Source organism: Argentina silus (genome assembly GCF_951799395.1).
Source record: "Argentina silus genome assembly, chromosome: 17".
NCBI lineage: Eukaryota > Metazoa > Chordata > Actinopteri > Argentiniformes > Argentinidae > Argentina > Argentina silus.
This window is the reverse complement of record NC_139671.1, coordinates 12553751-12572739: the sequence shown is the minus strand read 5'-3', so window position 1 is coordinate 12572739 and position 18989 is coordinate 12553751. Positions and strand designations below refer to the sequence as shown.

The following is an 18989-nucleotide window of genomic DNA, read 5'->3' as shown; positions in this document are numbered from 1 at the left end:
TTACACACGGCCAACGAGCACACGTGTGTGCCTTTCAGCAGAGAGAGAGAAAGTATATCTGTATGTGTGCGTGCGTCCGTTTGTGCGTGCGTGTGTGTGTGTGTGTGTGTCTGTGTGTGTTTCCAGAGGAGGAAAATGGCAGCTGCTACACAGGGTTTCATTACGGTGAGCTTCGCTGGCCAAAATCAGAAGCCCAGCAGCTGTAATTGCCTCTCAGGTCTGGGCCACAGAGAGACTGGGTGTAATGATAGAAACTCAGTGAATATGCCTCACGTCTATTCTCTAATGACCTCGCCGCCAGCCACTTCTGTTGATCTGCAACAATAATGCCTTTTCAAAACTTTTGTTTTGAGTTTTGGAAAACATTTAGAAAAGGGGGACAATGGGCCATGCAAACAAAAATGGCATGGGTTGACATTTTGTACTCATTGGAGACATCATTTGAATGTTGGTCGCAGAAAATGATCTGTGTTTTGCTATTCTGTTTTGGTTTAGTCTCCAGTGGGTCTGCTATGGCTGCTGTGAGTGCTGTTTGTGAATGACCAATCATTTTTTCATACAGTCCTGTATACTTATGTATTGTTAATAACTCATTGTCAATAAGTCATTCACAATAGCCTTTTAAGTGCTTAAATGGCATTTTAAGTGCTAAAATATCCAAATAAATACCCACCTGCACGTAAATATTGGCTTAGCTGCTGATTAGCAACGGATGCAAGTGATTCCATAATGACTTAATGGACTCCTACCCACTATTTACCTTGTCCTCTCAGTGAACTCTTTTGAGCTTCTTGTGAGCTGTATGTGTGACAAATCCAGTTAGAATTGTCTTGCTTTTTACTTTGATTGACAATGTAGTGTAGGCAGCCTCAGTTCAGCCAATGTTAAATGAAAAGACGACTACTGAGTCAATACAACCCATGGTGAAACAGTACAATCATTGCCTCACGCTAGGAGACCGAACATCAAATAGAGAAAATGGGGTCAGAAGAGAAATGGTTGTTTTCTTTTTCTGGGTCAGATTGCCTGTTATTTCATCATCATCATCATACTGCAAGTTATTGGATATGAGTTCAATATGGCTTGAGTGGCAGAGCGATGTTCCAGTGTTCAGCTGATTGAGTGTGATTTCATTATTAGCAGAGCTGGGTATGATTTCCTACCAGTTGAGTGTGCTAGGGGTGATTTTCGTGACCAGCTGGCTGTGTTAGTATCGTATTTGGATTTGGAACAGTGCTGAAACGACAGTATATCTCAAGTCTGGCTTTGTAGATTGTACTGTTTTGTATTCTCATGGTGGAGGTGGTGTAATGGTGTGGGGAATGTTTTCTTGGCGCACTTTGGGCCTGTTAATACCAATCAATTATCACTTGAATGCCACAGCCTATTTGAGTATTGTTGCTGACCATGTGCATCCCTTCATGGCCACAATTTACCCATCTTCTAATGGCTACTTCCAGCATGATAATGCACCATGTCACAAAGCAAAAGTCATCTCAAACCGGTTTCATGAACATGACAATGAGTTCAGTGTTCTTCAGTGGCCTTCCCAGTCTCCGGATCGTTTGTGAGATGGAATTGCGTTGTGGAATTGTGTTGTGCGATCATGTTATCATGGCCCAGAATCTCAAAGTGGAATCAATACCATGAAGAATTAAGGCTGTTTTGAGAGCAAAGGGAGGCCCTACCCATATTAATATAGTGTTCCTAATAAAGTGTTCAGTGAGTGTTTATCAGTATAAATGTCTCTCCTCTGCCTATAAAAATAAATCCTGTTTTATATCAATCTCCCTTTCAAACCTTTCATCATCTGACAAACCATCCAGACAGCTACGACATTGTAATGACAGGAAAAAATAATTAATTGTATTTATTCTCTCTCATTAATCCACAAAACATACATTTGAATAATTGTCACCAATTCACACAAGGAGGGGCTACATCATTCATGGGGGACATTTGTTTACTGAACACTTGTTTCAATTATAAAAGTCACACCATGTGAAAACGCAGTGGCACTCATAGTGATAAAGGCAAGTCAATGAAGTTGTCTTTGCGAATGAGGATTTTTGTTGACAACATTATTTGATTCTAAAGGAGGATGATGATGATGATGAAGATGATGATGATCATGATGATAATGAGGAGGAGAATGCTGCTGCTGCTGCTGATGATGATGATAATGACGACAATGATTGTCTTCTTGGCTGTAGAACCTCATGTGCATTCAGGAGAGGAGTGTAACAGTCGTGAATCTGTTCCCATGATGTTATCGGAAGTCAGTAAAACAGATCATTGATGGCAATGCACGTATACGTGTATGTATGTGTGTCAGCTCTTCATTGCATTGTCCATTGTTTGCCATTGCTTACTTCAATGTAACCCTTTCACTGCTGACCACCATGATGGTTGTGTTTGCGTACGTGCTCAGACTCTCAGATCCAAGCTGTAGCCATCGCTCTCGGTGTCCGCATGGTCCTTCATACAGGCAGTGTGTGTACGTGTGGCCAAGACTTCAAACTCCATATCCATCGCAACATGGATGCTCATTCGCTTCCCCCCTCCTCTCCAATCCCCCCAGTCGATCATTCCCTCTTACCCCGCCAGCCGACTTTCTAGAGCCCCATATCAGTCCCTCCTCTGTTTTTCTCTTTCTTAGTTCCCCCCAACCTGACAGTCCCCCGGGGCAAGTCGCCCCTGGTGGTTCGGGAGGGCGAGACCGTGGAGCTGGAGTGCCTTGTTTCAGGAAAGCCCAAGCCCATCATCCTGTGGTCTCGGGCTGACAAGGAGGCGCCCATGCCAGACGGGACCATGCAGACCGAGAGCTACGACGGGGTGCTGAGGATCGTCAACGTGTCCAGGGAGATGACGGGGTCCTACCGCTGCCAGACCAGCCAGTTCAACGGCTTCAACGTCAAGCCCAGGGAGGCCGTGGTGGAGCTGATCGTGCAGTGTGAGTAGTCGGTTAATGTCGGTCTGATGTGTGTAAGTGTAGTCAGCGTAGCATTTTTACGTGTGTGTGTGTGTGTTTGTGTTTGTTTGTTTGTGTCAATAGGAAGGAGTATGTGTTTCTGTTCCTTGTGTTTGTTTGCTTGTTTGTCTGTGTGTTTTCTCTGTCGCTGTGTGCCTACAGCATGTTTTGGGGAAAATTACACTACCCAAAAGGGATCTTTCCCCTTCTCTCTCACCCCACACCCATCCAATTTTCCTTTGAAAGGAAAGGTTTAAAATTAGCCCCATCCTCTAGCGGCACTGACAGGTCTGGAGGACACAGACGGAACGCCTCCTTTCCACCTCTCGCACTGGAGGAGAATGAACACAGCTAAGCTAACAGGGACACAAAGGGGAAGCTAGCAGCCCCAGTGATTATTGACTATGTGTGGAACAGAGAGGGCGCGAAGTAGGCTTCTCCCTAGGCTTCAGACCCCAGCTACTGCTTCCCATTCAAACCCCACTCCTTCCTTAAGATGTGACATTCAAAGATGGCTTAGCGGCTAATTAGCAAGCGGCTAATTTATTCCCCCGAGTATTCATTTTGTATTCATTTATGTAGATTTGAATGGAATATTTAAAATCAAAGATGGGAATTCAAAGCGGTGTCACTCATTCAAGGGATGGACATTTTTCAAGAGGAGGGAAATGGAAAAGGGAATGAGGGAAATTAAAGTAATCCATGCAGTCCAGACAAGTGATTATAGGAAATAGGAAACTTGGGTAACGGTGGATTCAGTGTGCCATAAATTAAGATCAGTCTATTATTATCTGTGCTATAAAGTTTTCACGGCTAAAGGCCCATTGTTTTTGCACATGGTTAGTAAGTTAGCTAGTAAGTTTGTTAGTTCATTAGTTAGTTAGCTAGTTTGCCACACATCTCTCCATCAAAACTCTCATATTCGCTCTCTAAGCCAGGAGAAGCCTTACTAACCTAAGGATAACTAGTTTGGAGTATTTGAATTTGTGATGTCACAGTGAAATCTATTCCTCTATATTCTCTCTCCACAACCCCTCTCCCCCTAAGGCCAGGTGAGATCTACGGTATAAAGCAGAGAAACCCTGTCGTCAAGGCCTTATCAGAAGAAGGACTTTGCATATGACAAACATCTATGATGCATTTATAGAACAGTTATTAACTAGATATAGACCCGGTTGTAGATATATTTAGATATAGAACTGTTATTGAGCAAACATTAATCCTATCAGTCACAGAGGTCTGGCAATATCACCAAAGTTCTGAGTGATTAGGAACTGAAATGACAACAGCACTTCTAGAGGAAGGGGCGTTTTTTTTCCCTTCAGTCTTTGGTGTTCTTGCGTACAGTTTGGTATGGCCGTCACGTCTGCGCTAAGCCATTAATGACTGCGCTCTGTATGGAAAATTAATGAAGTTTTGATGTGCTTTGAAGACGAAATGTGTTGAATTTCTCCAGAATTGATTGTGATTATGCAGTGATGACAGGGCATATCAAAGGTTAGCAGCTTTGCTTCGCACCGATGCAGACGCTGTGAAACGGTAAACAAAGGATTTGGCCACTAAGCAGATCATGCACCTCACTCCCTGCCACAACGCCGTGTAAGGGAGCAAAGGATGTTTGGGTAAACATAAATGAAAAGAACAAGATGGAGACGATTAGAAACAATGAAGGATGTCTTTTAGATCACACGTTGCCTTTCCTTGAAACTTTCACGTCCATATTTTCTGCTCACTTGAATACACCCCAGGTCATTTGTATGGATGGCGTTACATGTCTATTACACATGCGGATTGCGTACCTGGGGGAACATAAAAGGCATGTAGGTCCACTCTGGCACTCTTTTCAGCTCTTCCTATCTCTCAGAGGCTGAGATGAATGGGTGCAGTTTCTTTTCCCTCCCTTCTCTCTCCTCTTCCCTCGCTTCTCTCTCTCAGCGGAGAGCAATTTACTCCCACCAGCAGCAATAGGTCAGCAAGATCTCGCTCGCCGTTGGAAGGCAGCACGGCGACTCTCGTTCGGTGTATCATTTGTCTCACCAGCACAATTAGAGCAGCACTATTAGATCTGGAAAAAAAAAGCAAACAAGATAACAAGCAGGCACTAACTCAAAGCCTGTCCAGAAGCTTTTTAGCGACCCGCTACAATCAATCCCATTAATGAAAATATCTGTTAGCTGCCGTCTGCGCATGCAGACGACACACTGCTGCCTTCATCCAAAAACATGCGGTTGAAACAAAGATGAAACACCCTAATACGATTTCACTCATCGTACAGAAAAAGTGTGTGTTTTGTTCCTCTTAGAAGATGAAAAAAAGAAAATGGCCGCTCGCTTTGATGTTAAACAGCAATCCTCCTCAGACACTTCAAACTAATAACACAATGCAGTACATAAAAGGTTTTATATATTCAAACAAAAAGGCTCTGAACTATTTCCAAAGCAATTTATAACAATAATGCTCACCATGAAACACAAACAATCAACCACGCATACGATAGTCAATTGTACCATTCTCTTCTGAATTAATGACCCTCCTCCCCCCTATTATTAGATGACAAACGCAGCATGTACAGAATAGTATAGCTATCCATTCAAATGGCCTGCACCAGATACTGAATGTAGGCTGAATACTAAAAAAGCAATTCTCAGTGTTTACATGAGAGGCCGCAGGTCTGTGTATAATAATCATGCCCCAGTTCAATCCTGGATTAGAGAAATAGTTCATCTCACAAAAAAAATGTTCCTTTGAGCTGAAGGTTCATCTTAACCCAGAGTCTAAAAAAGTAAATAGAAAAGAAACACATTATTTTCTTCCCCACAGGGGGCACAAATAACCTTTGAACAACCTCAGGAGAAAGCACAGGCCTTTCTCATGGGTGAATTCAGTCCTTGGTGTTCTCTGTTGACCTGAAGCTGCACCGGCCATTTCTCCATCAGACCATGCTGCCTGTTGGTTCTCCTGTCATCATGGTGACCGCTAGGGTCAGCTGTAAGGTGCGATGGCTGTTTGTGACACTCTAATGGAGTTGACACGCCTGGAGAGCAACTCAGAGGCGAACTGGCAACGGGTCAGGTAAAGATAAGGACTACAAGACATGTCCTTCTGCCAAGAGCCATTGTGCAGTGTCATATCACACACTGTCTGGGATAATCCCTCATACCAGTACGTCGTCTATCAATATGTGGAAGTAGGCCTATTGTATATTCTCGCATTATGACATTCTGTACACTATATTCCCTTCTCCGAATTACTAATGAAATCATGCAACCGTGCATGTCTTTGATAGGGTATTATATCAAATAGGATCATATCGTAAACATTGTGTACTGTAGATTACAGGAAAAATACACATGCCTACTCCATATAAACCATGTTTGGAGAGCCTTATGCAGGAACTAAAGAGACTGTTCGAATCATCCTGAAAGTTGTCAAATTCCACTTCTTCAATCCATGGTTATATTGGGAATAGGCCTATGTAAGGCTACCCCCCCAGGCAACTGAAGTAAGACTAAACCAAAGTGGCAGTTGATAATGGTCATGACTAGGGGTCGCCAGCCATTCCTAAGGGATAATCATAATCATAAGGAATATAATCAATGCCGTGGAGGTGTAAAACGGCCCGTGGCGCAGCTGAGGTACAGTCGGTTGTTCTGGGACCTCTCAGGCAATTTAAAATGTTGATTGAGGACCTCTTGTGGTTATTTTTCTTGATTGTGTTTTAAATGTTATATTGTATGATGTATGGTTGTAAATTGTGTGTATGCAGGACCTCCTTGTAAAAGAGACCTTGTCTCAATAAGAATCAGAATTATTTTTATTTGGCAGAAGTATATTTGCACATACAGGAAATTGACTTGGTGAGGTTGGTGCATGGACATAAAAAAACAAATAGCAAATATTGACAAGAAATTTACAAAAAGAAAAAATAAATATTAACAAAATAGCAATAACAAATTTACAAAAAAGAGCAGCAGAACAATACATCTTGTAGGCTGTGTGACACTAAGTGGCAATGAGGCTAGAGGCTGTGAAATGGTTGGGACATCCTGCCAAAATAAAGGTTATATGAAAAAAATCCCCACCCACTTATTGCCGGAGACCTGCCCTCCACCTCTACGCTAACTAAAACCCATATCAACGAAAACTTTGTGGTACACAGTCCTCTTTAGTGGATGCAAATTGGAGTCCTGGGTCTCTTACAGTACCTCTGCTCTACACTGCCAACCCTCCACTATTTTACACTCCCTCTCTCTCTCTCTCTCTCTCTCTCTCTCTCTGTTTCACCCTCCTCTCCCTCCCTTCCTCCCTCTCTTGGCCTGTCTCCTGCTGTGTGAGTGTGAGCCAATCCCTCTGAGACAGTTTCCTCGCCTATGTCTCCAGGCCCCAGCGTGAGCCGCATGCCTTTGGTGACAAGCCATGTGCAAAGCCGCGTTTAGTAACTCGATCAAGGGGCAGAGGTACAGTCCTCTGAAGCAAAGAGCATTAGAGGCGTGAAGGAACGGCTCCGACGAGTCAACAGCTTTGATATGTAAAAACCTGCATCTGTTGGCCTGGCAGTGGCCAAGCCAGAAGGGGAGGTAGAAGCATTGGAAGGCGTCTGGCTGCTCGAGAAATATTCACTTTAATAGAAACGGAGAGGCCAAATCTCCAGCTGTGAAAGTCTAATGTTCTTATTCAAACTGGCTCAGAGAAGCCTAGAGAGTGTGGATGGAGAGAATGAGAGAAGAGAGGGAAGGAATATAGAGGACAGAGGTATCCTGGCCGGGCTACCAGTGTCTCTCAGGATTAGAACAATTGAGTTGCCTCCTGTCAGCCCCTGAGCCCTCAACTCAGCCAGCCATGCCTGTTTGACTCAGGTCCCCCTTCTGCTGTCTCTCACGTCCTCCACGTTACACCCGCCCGCCCGCCAGCTGCAATTGTGTGATACTCCCCCCCGCCCCCCCCCCCCCCCCCCCACACGAGAGAGAGCCTCGCTTACTGACATACATCAAAAAGACACTGCAGGATAAAGAGCTGTTGTCGAAAAAAGAGCAAATAAAGGATGGAATTATACGATTATTGTTTGTAATTAATTTTCCTTTCTGCATCAATAAAGCCCACGACGATGGCCCCCGGGCCTACTCTAATGTGAATTACATTATCGCCCCAGCCTTACGCCAGCAAATTAATCTCCCACATTACAAATGCTACGTTTTCGGGCTTAAATTTGAATAACCCGTTTTCATAGAACAATATTGAATTGATCAGCCGCATCGAAAGGCAGCGAGCAAAGGTCAGCAAATGTGTCGGTTGTAAACAGAAGACAGTGGTGGCCCCCCTGACAGAATAATTTATGGCCCAGCCGATGGGCTGAGGCAAACCCATTAGTGGACTATGAAACAACGGCGCATACCGATAAGTGTACATTGATTAGAATTAATTGTAGACTTTTTAATTCATAAATTATCCCTAAAAATGTAATAACAATATGCTAATGCAGAGGCATGTTGTAGTTCACTATGTTTTTTTCGTTGGTCTTAATGCAAGGGGAGGGAGCGTTGATGTGAGGCGATGTTATTCTGCGTTATTCAATCATTATGAATAGTAAATGTGTACTCATCATTGGATATTTCATCAGTTTGACGACTTAATGACTGTTATTTCCCCATATAAAAACTCAATAATGGGACACATTGTGTTCTAAAGGTTCAAAGCTTCAAGAGTGGTTTATTTCCCTTGACATGAAAGACCATGTACTGTACGACTGCTGAAGGCTGTGGAAAAGTGGATGCAGTGAAAAGCATGTGACATGCCTGTCGTGTATGGCTCGTTGGCTTGGAACAGTGAGGGATAGACGATATTAATCTGTGTTGTACCAAGGCGGTGTGGAGCCCCAATGTCACACCGCCATTCTCCTGAGCCGTGAGGGAAAATGCCCACAGGCAGAGAGAGGTGGCGCAGGAGGGGGGAGAAAATAGGAGGGGGGAGGGTGGGAGAGAGAGACAGGAGTGAGGGGGGGGAAAGAGAAAGAGAGGGGGAGGGGGGGGAGAGAGAGAGTGGGGGGGGGGGGGTGGAGGGGGAGAGAGAGAGAGAGAGAGAGAGAGAGAGAGAGAGAGAGAGAGAGAGAGGACATGAGGAGCATGAATGAACTTTGACCCCAACTACCCTAAAGGAGTCTGAGGCCTGTTATTCCCTTACAGAGGCATTAAAAACGAGTGTTGACATTATATACCTGGCAGCATGCCACATGGATCCTATTCCCATACACACCTACAGTATGTGCTATCAGACTTCTCCAATCCACAGGGTTTGTGTCTATGGTTTACTGTATGTCCTCCTCCTCCTCCTCCTCATCTATGTGCTCTGATGGAAGCCCACTGTATCTGAACCCAGGGGAACGGCCTCAACCCTCCTTAACGCTCCCCTCCACATTACTGCCAACGTATTCACAGGTGACTGATGATGGATTACTTCTGAGCGCCAAGGTTTCTCCCCAAACCCGTGACATTACAACAACCCTGCACTCTCACGCCCGCCCCCTTCACTGCAACACTAAGCACACAGCGAAGGTGCTCTGGGAAAATCACAGAGGGCTCGGAAACGCAGAAAACACAGAAACGCTCGGCAGCTGCTGTTCCAGAGGAGTCGTAGTGGGATTCGAGGCATGCGGTGTGCGCCCTTGTTAGAAGATGTTTCGTTACGCAAGAAGACACTTTCTAAATTTTCCGTGGTTTTCTGTCTTCCGTTGTCTTTCTGTGTGAATAGAATTGTACTTACTGCAATTATGTCTTGTGCCACTCAGAGAGGCTATGGAGCAGAGGCCTAGTCTTCAACCGTACACAACCGTACAATTTTAATGTAATAAGTCGAGATTCAAACCCATCCTTAGGACACAGCAACGACCTGTTCGGCTGGGTGAAATCACAGGGCCTGCTTCATTCAAGGGAGGAACTGTTTGCCGTTTTCATTGGGCCGAGATGAAAGGCATTTCCTCTCATCCGGACACGCTGCACCAGACTACAGATGCTGATCAACCTGAGGAAAAACAATTGCCTCGCTTCTTTGAAGCACAATCAAAATCTCTTCTAATGTGTCTGTTTTCTTATTTTCTTTCATTCTTTTTTTTCATTTCTACCTAGCAGGCATTTCATCTTGCTTTGTGGGTTTAATTTATATTACAAGACCTTCATTAAACAACTCTTTCTGAGGGCTGAGCATTTTTGGCTGGAGGGCACGCAAGCTAAATGCCCTTTCAGATTAGGATCCTCATTCCTCATGTGAACTCTGTTAACCTACTCTCCACGTTACCTCTGGCCTGGAGCAGCTGCTCCACACAACACCTCTGCATCTCCTCCACTCTATATGGCATATGCTAATTCCAGGCAATTAAGAAGCTTGTATGTTATTATCTTCTTCCCTCCTCACCATTGCTGTTGTTTTAAAACCCCGCTGTGACTTCTGTCAAACATCTGTATGAGATTGTCAAGTGCAAGGATCGTTGAGAGCTAGTTATTCATAACTCTGCACACACACACACGCTCAGACTTCCCACACACACGCATGCACGCGCGCACCCACGCACACACACACACACACACGGTGAAGTGTCAGGGCCATGGGCAGAGTCAGGCCTTTACCTCGTGTGGAGATGACTGAGTGAATAATTCACGAAGAGGGCGTCAGTGTAAGAGAAGACGTGAAGCCTGTCGGATTGTCAAATAGCTTATTAATTTTAAATTTTTCGGGGGTTTTGAGATACACTTCATCATCCTGTTACCAGACAGTTTTCTATGATGCGTGACTGATTCTCTTTTGAACATTGTTTTAGTTTTCAATTAATAGATTTTTTTCTGTGCTGTGTGCGCATTCATCATCACTCGTTTGCACTTTTTTCAGTCATCAGTAATGTGTATTGACCCCTATGTTAATTATATTCAGTTGATTCATTCCACTGTCCTGTCTCCCAGACACTCCTTAGTATAAGTCTGAGTATTTCTGCCCTTCCAGACCCTCTGTAGTCTTAAGTCTACAGTATGTGTTTTGTCCCCTCCCAGACCCTCTGTAGTCTTAAGCCTACAGTATGTGTTTTGTCCCCTCCCAGACCCTCTGTAGTCTTAAGTCTACAGTATGTGTTTTGTCCCCTCCCAGACCCTCTGTCGTCTTAAGTTTACAGTATGTGTTTCGTCCCCTCCCAGACCCTCTGTAGTCTTAAGTCTACAGTATGTGTTTCGTCCCCTCCCAGACCCTCCGTCCGTGGAGCCGGTGTCGTTGGAGATGCGTCAGGGGCAGGGCCGCCCCGTGGCCATGAGTTGCAGGGTCCTAAGGGCCCACCCGTCGCGGGTGCTGCGGTTCGAGTGGCGACTGGGTAACCGCCTGCTCCACGCCGGACACTTTGTAGACCAGCGAGATGAGACGGAGTATACTGTCCGCAGCCTCAACCGAGAAGGCTTGGGAGAATACACCTGCGATGTCATCAACGAGGCCGGGAACGGCCGCTGCACCTTCCTGGTCACAGGTAACAAACTCTAATTACGATTTTAATTGTCGTAAATTTGAATGATAATGAGATCCATTCAGGAGTGGCAATAAAATGGGTTCCATTGAAAATGTCATTGACAATAAAAAAGTTTTCTTATCTCATTTACAGTCTATAAAGCCTTTAACTACTGTACATCTCCAAGGGCTGAGTGCTACATGGCAGCCATTTTGTGCCGGAGCAACAGAGTTGCTAGAACATTTTAGAAAATGATGGAAACTCAGGCTGAACGGGCTCTGTCATCCAAAAAGGGCATATCAATCAGACCATCCAAGAAATAAAGAAAGTGAAAAGCACAATGCCAAAAGGTCAACCTTTTTAGTCTTAGTCTAATTGGAATGAAATAAACGCAGTAACCACACAGATCTCTTTCTGCTGTCAAGTTCCTTTATCATTTGGAGTGCCAGAGCATTCAACACACTGTTCTACATTCTCTGCATAAAGATTCTGACGCTGAATGAGTTTTCAACAGCCAGTACAGTAATTAAAGTTTTCAGGGTGGATTTTTTTTGTGATGGGTGAAGGATGTCTGCGGAAAATTGAAATCTGCCTGTCAGATGGTGTGTCAGTAATTGATAGAAAGTAGTGGAAGAGACAGCATACACAGATTGTCAATTTGAATAGGAGACATCCTATAAGATTGGTGTCAGCCTTCACATGACTTAACGCAGACCCAGATTACGAATGACAGCTCATGACAAGACACAAATCCTTTTGGATAATGCAAACTTATTTGCTTCTGGCTATTTATTGTTAGATTGCCATGCAGTGTCTTCACACGAAAAGGGTTTGAAAATAGCAGAAAAGAGCATTGCATCGGTGGCCGTGCCGCAACTTTTGTGTTTGGGCTTGATTTGTTGGGCCGTCTGAAAAAGCCGCAGGATGGAACCAGGCCATGGCTTCGGTCTCCCAGACCACCCATTAGGAGCACAGGCCACAGGGTCGGTGGAGTATTTGTCACTCTGATCCTCAGAGCCACTTAAGTACTGTGCCTTGATACTGCCCATTTTGTTCTTTCTCTCTCTCTCTGTCTCTCTCACTCTCTTATCTCTCTCTTTTCTCTCTCTCTCTCTCTTACTGTCTTACAGTATCTCTCTCTCTCTCTCTCTTTCTCTCTTGCCACCTCTCACTTTCTCTCTCTCTCTTTCTCTCACTCTCCCTCCTTCCTTCCATCTGAGAAAGATGAACTCTGTCTCATCAGTGTGTCATATGTCAGGGCTCCCCCAGAGGAAGAGGTAGAGTAGTAGAGAGCAGAGCAGATCATCCCCCTACAGCCATTTGCTTTTCTCAGCAGGGCCCAGACTCGTGTGTTATCACTCACTCGCCCTCCCTACATCCCTTCCTTTAATCCCCCCCCCTCCCTCCCTCCCTCTCTCTCTCTCTCCATCACTGCCTCCCAGTGCTCCAGATTCCCACCATCTGGACATGGCGGCTGCCAAAGGTATGGAGGCTCCGTTAGTCACCCTGGGGACTGAGAGCACAGCGCAGAAAATCCACTTTGGGCTCCCGATTATCCGTGAAATCCAATGTACCCTATCCCTCCCTCAACTCTCCCCCACCTCTTTAAAGATGAGCTCCTTCGGATCTTTCTACTGGAAGGCAGTGAAGGGGCCAGAGTGAGAGATTGACATAATTTTGTGATTAATACGATGTAGCTCAGAGGGCACCGGAGTGGGTGAGGCCTTAGATAGTAATGCAGGAGTTTAGCAGATGACCTGTTTAAGAAGAGACACAACAACAACAACAACAACAACAACAACAGCAACGTAGTAGAGCCCAAACACAGGATCAGCACAGTCCTCTAGATCTCAACTGCTCTAAGTCACACGGGGAGTCTGTAAATATGTTTGGAGATGTGGCTCAAGTGAAGTTTGTTTCCATTCTGTTAGTTTGTTTTTCGTGTCTCTCCCTGGCATGAATGCCTTCTTGAAGAACTAGTCCACTCGTGTTTACCCTGTCACAGCTACATGCAGCCAAACCCCTTGTGCAACTACGTCCCTATAGTGTAGCAGTTTTGTAAACAATGGAAACAGGGTGATAGACATTCATATAATAGGAAAATACAAAACGCAACAAAGCTTGATCATGTCAATGGTTCAGTTTATAGTTATTTTCACAATTTAGATTAGATTAGATTAGATTCAACTTTATTGTCATTGTGCAGAGGACAAGTACAGAGACAACGAAATGCAGTTAGTGTCTAACCAGAAGTGCAAAATAGCAGAAAGTGCAATGAACAGTATTTACAGGTAGTGCAATATATGAGCAGTAAGTAGTGCAGTATAATATAAGTAGTGCAGTGTAAGCAGTATATGAGTAGCATTAGCATTATAGCAGAGTAAATAAGTTACAGTATGAACAGTGTAGCAGCATATGAACTGTATAGGTATTATTTTGCATATAGGTAATGCAGTCTAGCAGTATATATATGTATTAACAGTAACATGAGGTAGATTATTATGACAGCACTCCTAATATCACATATCTGGGAGAATGTTGTACCTGCCAAATGAGAGCGAGAGAGAGAGAGAGAGAGAGAGAGAGAGAGAGAGAGGGAGGGAGGGAGAAAGAAAGAGAGAGGGAGGGAGGATGAAAGAGAGAGAGTGCACAGAAGGTCAGATTGGTGTACAGCAAAAATGTATCAGTCAAAGCTTTGGCCAAATGCCACAGTGGGTCAATTGAACCCAGGGTCCCAGTCATCACGCCAGGGGGCACACACAAACCCAGGGTCCCAGTCATCATACCAGGGGGCACACACAAACCCACGTCTCAGTCATCATACCAGGGGGCACACACAAACCCAGGGTCTCCGTCATCATGCCAGGCGGCATACACACATACACACACACTCTCTCTCACTCACTCACTTGCTCTCTCACTCACATACACACACAGACACTTCAGAGCTGGGAAGCAGGCCATGCTTAGGGGCACACACACACACTTCCAGCCCTTTCCTTGGCACTCTAGGCTGTGTGTGTGTGTGTATGTGTGCATGTGTATGAGTGTATGTGTGGGTGTGAGTGTGTGTGTGTGTGTGTGTGTGTGCGGGTGTGGCTGTGGGTGTGAGTGCGGGTGCGGGTGTGGGTGTGAGTGTGTGTGTGTGTGTGTGTGTGTGTGTGTGTGTGTGTGTGGTGTGTGTGTGTGTGTGTGTGTGTGTGTGTGTGTGTGTGTGGGTGTGTGTGTGTGTGTGTGTGTGTGTGTGTGTGTGTGTGTGTGTGTGTGTGTGTGTGTGTATGTGTATGTGGGTGTGGGTGTGTGTGTGTGTGTGTGTGTGTGTGTGTGTATGTGTGGGTGTGGGTGTGAGTGTGGGTGTGTGGGTGTGTGTCTATTCGCAAGCGCCTGGCTGAGGGGACATCTGCATGGACAGTGGGTTGACTGAAACGGCCATTAAATCATGCCAGGGTGGCAGCGTCTTCAGAGGGTTTTAATCTGTACCACTGAGCCTTGGCATCACCAGAACATGGTGGGCCCTTCAGCCCCATTCTGCTCTTTTTTATAGGCTTCCACTAAGAGAGAGGAGAGTAAAACACCCGGACCCTTCCGTGAATATACAGTACATTCTCATGGGGGAATGTACAGTAAAACATTATTGTAGTGTGGGATTTATGTTTGCCTTTATTTCATTCGGTATAAGATACTTGAGCTTTACATGAGTGTATCATGGCTGAATAGTTGATGAAGTGAAGGTGCATGTACTGTATGAAGTGACCAGGTGTCAATATCCAGCAAGCTTTGTGGCTTAAGTAGTACTTAATTTCCGCAAAGCCGCGAGATAGAAACAGTTGTAAAATCAATGTTTGCAGATCAATCTTCTGTGCATGAAAGAATGTAATGTGTCAAATAAAGAACTTTGCTGGTCTATGAGAGAAGTGAGCCTGGAATTTCAAACAAGATAAAGTACTACTTTAGCTACAAAGCTTTCAGGAAACTGACCCCAGGTCTCCATTCCATGCATTACAATGAGCCCCGTCCTCCGATTTCTACCTCCACCAGCCTCCCCCTGATAACCAGTGTAACCGAGGAGATTTAAAGCCCCTCCCTCGTACAGTGTACCTCGGAGGACGGGAGCCAGTTGAATATGTTCTCCAGCCCAAAGTGACTATCTGACAGTGATGGATAGGCAGTGATGAGTGACATTATGTGGTTGGAGCAAACAGGGAGCACATGAATGGTGTTAGGGACTAATCTTGGAGTCTGTCAGTCTTGAAGGACAGATGGGAACATAAAGTATAGTTCCCTTTAGAAACATGTGACTTGTGAGTCTTTCAGATGATAGGTGGATAACGCTAACACACCTCTTGGTTTACCACACTACTCTTGGGTGTATTATACTCCTCTTGGGTTTCAAAAGCTATGTCATTTTTCTCTGTCTAGACATATTTGTCAGACAAAAAGGAATGTTATGTTATTGGAGTATGTTTTGGACTCATGAGAGGGATACATTTGTATGCTGTTCTTTGAACAACTCAGCTCTTTGAACAACACTCAAAACAGAGTCTTGGGCACAGTAAAGCCAGTTGAACAAAACATTTGTCATTGGTTATTGCCAGTACAAACATCCTGATATTTTTCTCCAAAGCAGGCTTATTTTACTCCAAAGCAGGCTTATTTCCTCTGTGTTGCTGTTTGTGTTGTATATAGATTACTTTAGTCTAGGTATTTGTTTTGGTTACTTTATATTGGATGATTTTCACTGACATATTATCAATTTCAAATAGTGATCAACTTTGATTCTGATTCAGATTTTCCAATTAAGAAATGTTCTGTACCAAGGGATTATAACTCACTAAACCTAAGCAGGGTATTTTCAGACAGCAACCTATGTTGGTGTAAACATCTAATTCATGTTCTGTCTCATGAATAGACAATATTATAGTTCATTAAGCATGGTCATTATGTTAGGTCTACAGTACTGTACCTGTTCATGTACCTTCAATTTGAGCTTTTGGATAGACCTACCTGGACATTTGGATCTACCTGCACGTTGTAGGAGTTTCAGCCAGCTGTGTATTCATCTGGGCCCTCTGGCTATGCTAGAACACATCATACAGTACACACTGTATATATGTGCCTCTGGGAGTAGTGGCCTGTCATATGGCTGCTGAAGATAATATGTCACAATAGTTTAATGTTCATAAACCCAAAAGCAATTGCTGCATACAGACATAAAAAGCTCAATCTTCAGCAGATTGTTTACTAGTCTTTATTAACACTGCATTGATTTACTGTATGTTTGATATATCCATATATATGTGAGCTGTATATTTGCATTTAATAATAGCCTTTATCTAGCTTGATAATACCCCATAATTGTTTTTGACAACAGTTCCACCCCTTCTGTACTGCACTGAGCTGTAAATCTCCTATTGAAAGCTCAACAGAATACTTGCAACTGAAGTGCTTTGATGTTGCGTCATCTGCACTGTTTGACCTTGCTAGCTTTGTTTTTGTTTCTGTTGCAACTGTGCTCCAGTCCATTTCAATTGTTCTATTTCAGCGAGGAAATAAAGGAACATGAGGAAATGGAAAATACTGTTTTTTTCCCCCTCATATACAGTACGTGACCTATATCGATGGAAGCAGGTTTATCGAGCCCAAGATGAAATGTGACTTTTTACATTAGATTAATATATAATGAGTTTGTTTTTTCAGCAGCATTTTTTTATTGTCTTTCTGGGACTGATGTACTGTATGTACTGTATGACCTTTCAAAGTCACATGCTACACAACATGGCATGAATACAAAGAACAAAATGTTCCTTTGTCCCCGCTTCTGGACTGTGGAAGACAGTAGGACCTTACAATCTCTAGATTTGATGTTTTATGTTTATTCTCACTATTTGATATTTTTCTCTGCAGTAGTGTTCACTGAAAAAATGACTGAAACACTGTTATTACTTACTGCACTTAGTCAACTCAAGCTTGAGTGCATGACGTGAATAAATTGGTCAGACACACCTAAAATATATGACGCATCTCTAGATTTAGCACAAAAAAACACATCAAAATACCTGTTGAACCATCAAAACATTTTAAATGTATTCTACAATTCTACAATAGCACATGATGTATAGCAGATTTTAGATCCATTAGTACACTACATGTACCTGAACAGGTTTTATGGAAATTATAGAAAAACCACTTCCACCAAAACATTGTTCCATTATTTCCCCATTAGATTTCCTTCCACTATTTCTCTGAATGATTTTATCTTGTTGATAAATGAGCTTGCCTTTTTTAGGGATTAGAATATGGTATTTTAAACAGCTTTATCCATGTACAGGCCTGTGATCTGGAGTCTGCTGTCCAAACAAATGCAAGGCATCATTAACCTGATTTATTGTCTGAATTTCAAGACAAAATACTCTCTCTACAGATTGTGACTTATTATCTCAGGTGATTATGAGAATTGATCAAACCAGTGAGAGGTGGAATGAAACAGTCAATCTCGATTTCCCCAAAGCGTAGTATTACTTCTTTTGTTTTTGGTCAGAGCCCTATCCTCAAGACAGATTAATTACATGTTAAAAGTAGATGATTATGTTAAAAGTAGATTGAATTAGGTTGATGAGGCTCACTATATACCATATGAGGATAACTGTGATTTCTGTTTTTTGGGGGTTCAAACTTCAGATCATTATTTCTTTTTAAACTGTCTATCTAGATGAAGTTAATCTGACTGTTGCCTGACTGGCTATCGTATCCTGACATTAAACATCCTTGGTTCAGCAAATGCAATGTCAATAAATGTCAACAGTAATCTATCCTATCATATGAAATTGAAACTAAATAGCGTACAGAATAAAATAGCATACAGTAGCCTCCGTAGAGCTGTCATGACCCAGACATTCAAGCCTAGTAACTTTTGACCTTAATGTCAAATGTAATGTAGTCCTAAAGAAGCGATCCAGTCCCGTAGTTACTGGATTTCCCCATGTTTGTTTCCCAGCCAAGTGGTTCACACTCCCAAGCCTCCAGGGGGAAAAATCTGTGGATCATTAAATATGTCTAGGAGACTGCGGTGCCTTAATAAGTCATCGATGACATAAACTAGCATGACAGGTTTATGCAATTTGCTGGAGGAGATCAGCAAGTTGCTCCATCTCAACTCAGATTCTCTGCACTGCTTTATTTGACTTAGCATTACAGTGTCTTCTGTTTTTGGCGATGACTAATAAAAACACATTCCTATTCGCTTTGAGTTTTGGCTCCGACATACTGAATTACAACAAATAGAACAGAACGAAAAGCCTTTAACTCTTACTTCATCTCATGGAGAAGAACGTAGGAAGTAGCGTCTGTTCAGGAGAGCTATTGTATGTTGGTTTTCTAATGTGAAAATGTGTCATGTTTCCTGTGAAAGACCATTTACATTAACTACCTCTTGTGTAAATATTGTATACTTCAAGCAGCCATCTGTCTAGACAGTCCAATCATATGCTGTACATCACAGATTCTTAAGAAAACTAACTCACCCTGTAGCTTCTGCCAAAGTAAATA

General features: G+C 43.4%; 1 protein-coding gene across 1 annotated transcript in view; it reads left to right on the top strand.

The window, feature by feature from the left end:
• LOC310818382 (MAM domain-containing glycosylphosphatidylinositol anchor protein 2) overlaps nt 1-18989 on the top strand; it is a gene marked incomplete at both ends in the record, with an annotated part of 121233 nt that overhangs the window by 80749 nt on the left and 21495 nt on the right. Inside the window, 2 exons of the mRNA XM_083689325.1 lie at nt 2660-2953; nt 11193-11465. Of these exons, the coding sequence (XP_083545451.1) occupies nt 2660-2953; nt 11193-11465 (567 nt within the window). The remainder of the gene's footprint in view (nt 1-2659; nt 2954-11192; nt 11466-18989) is intronic.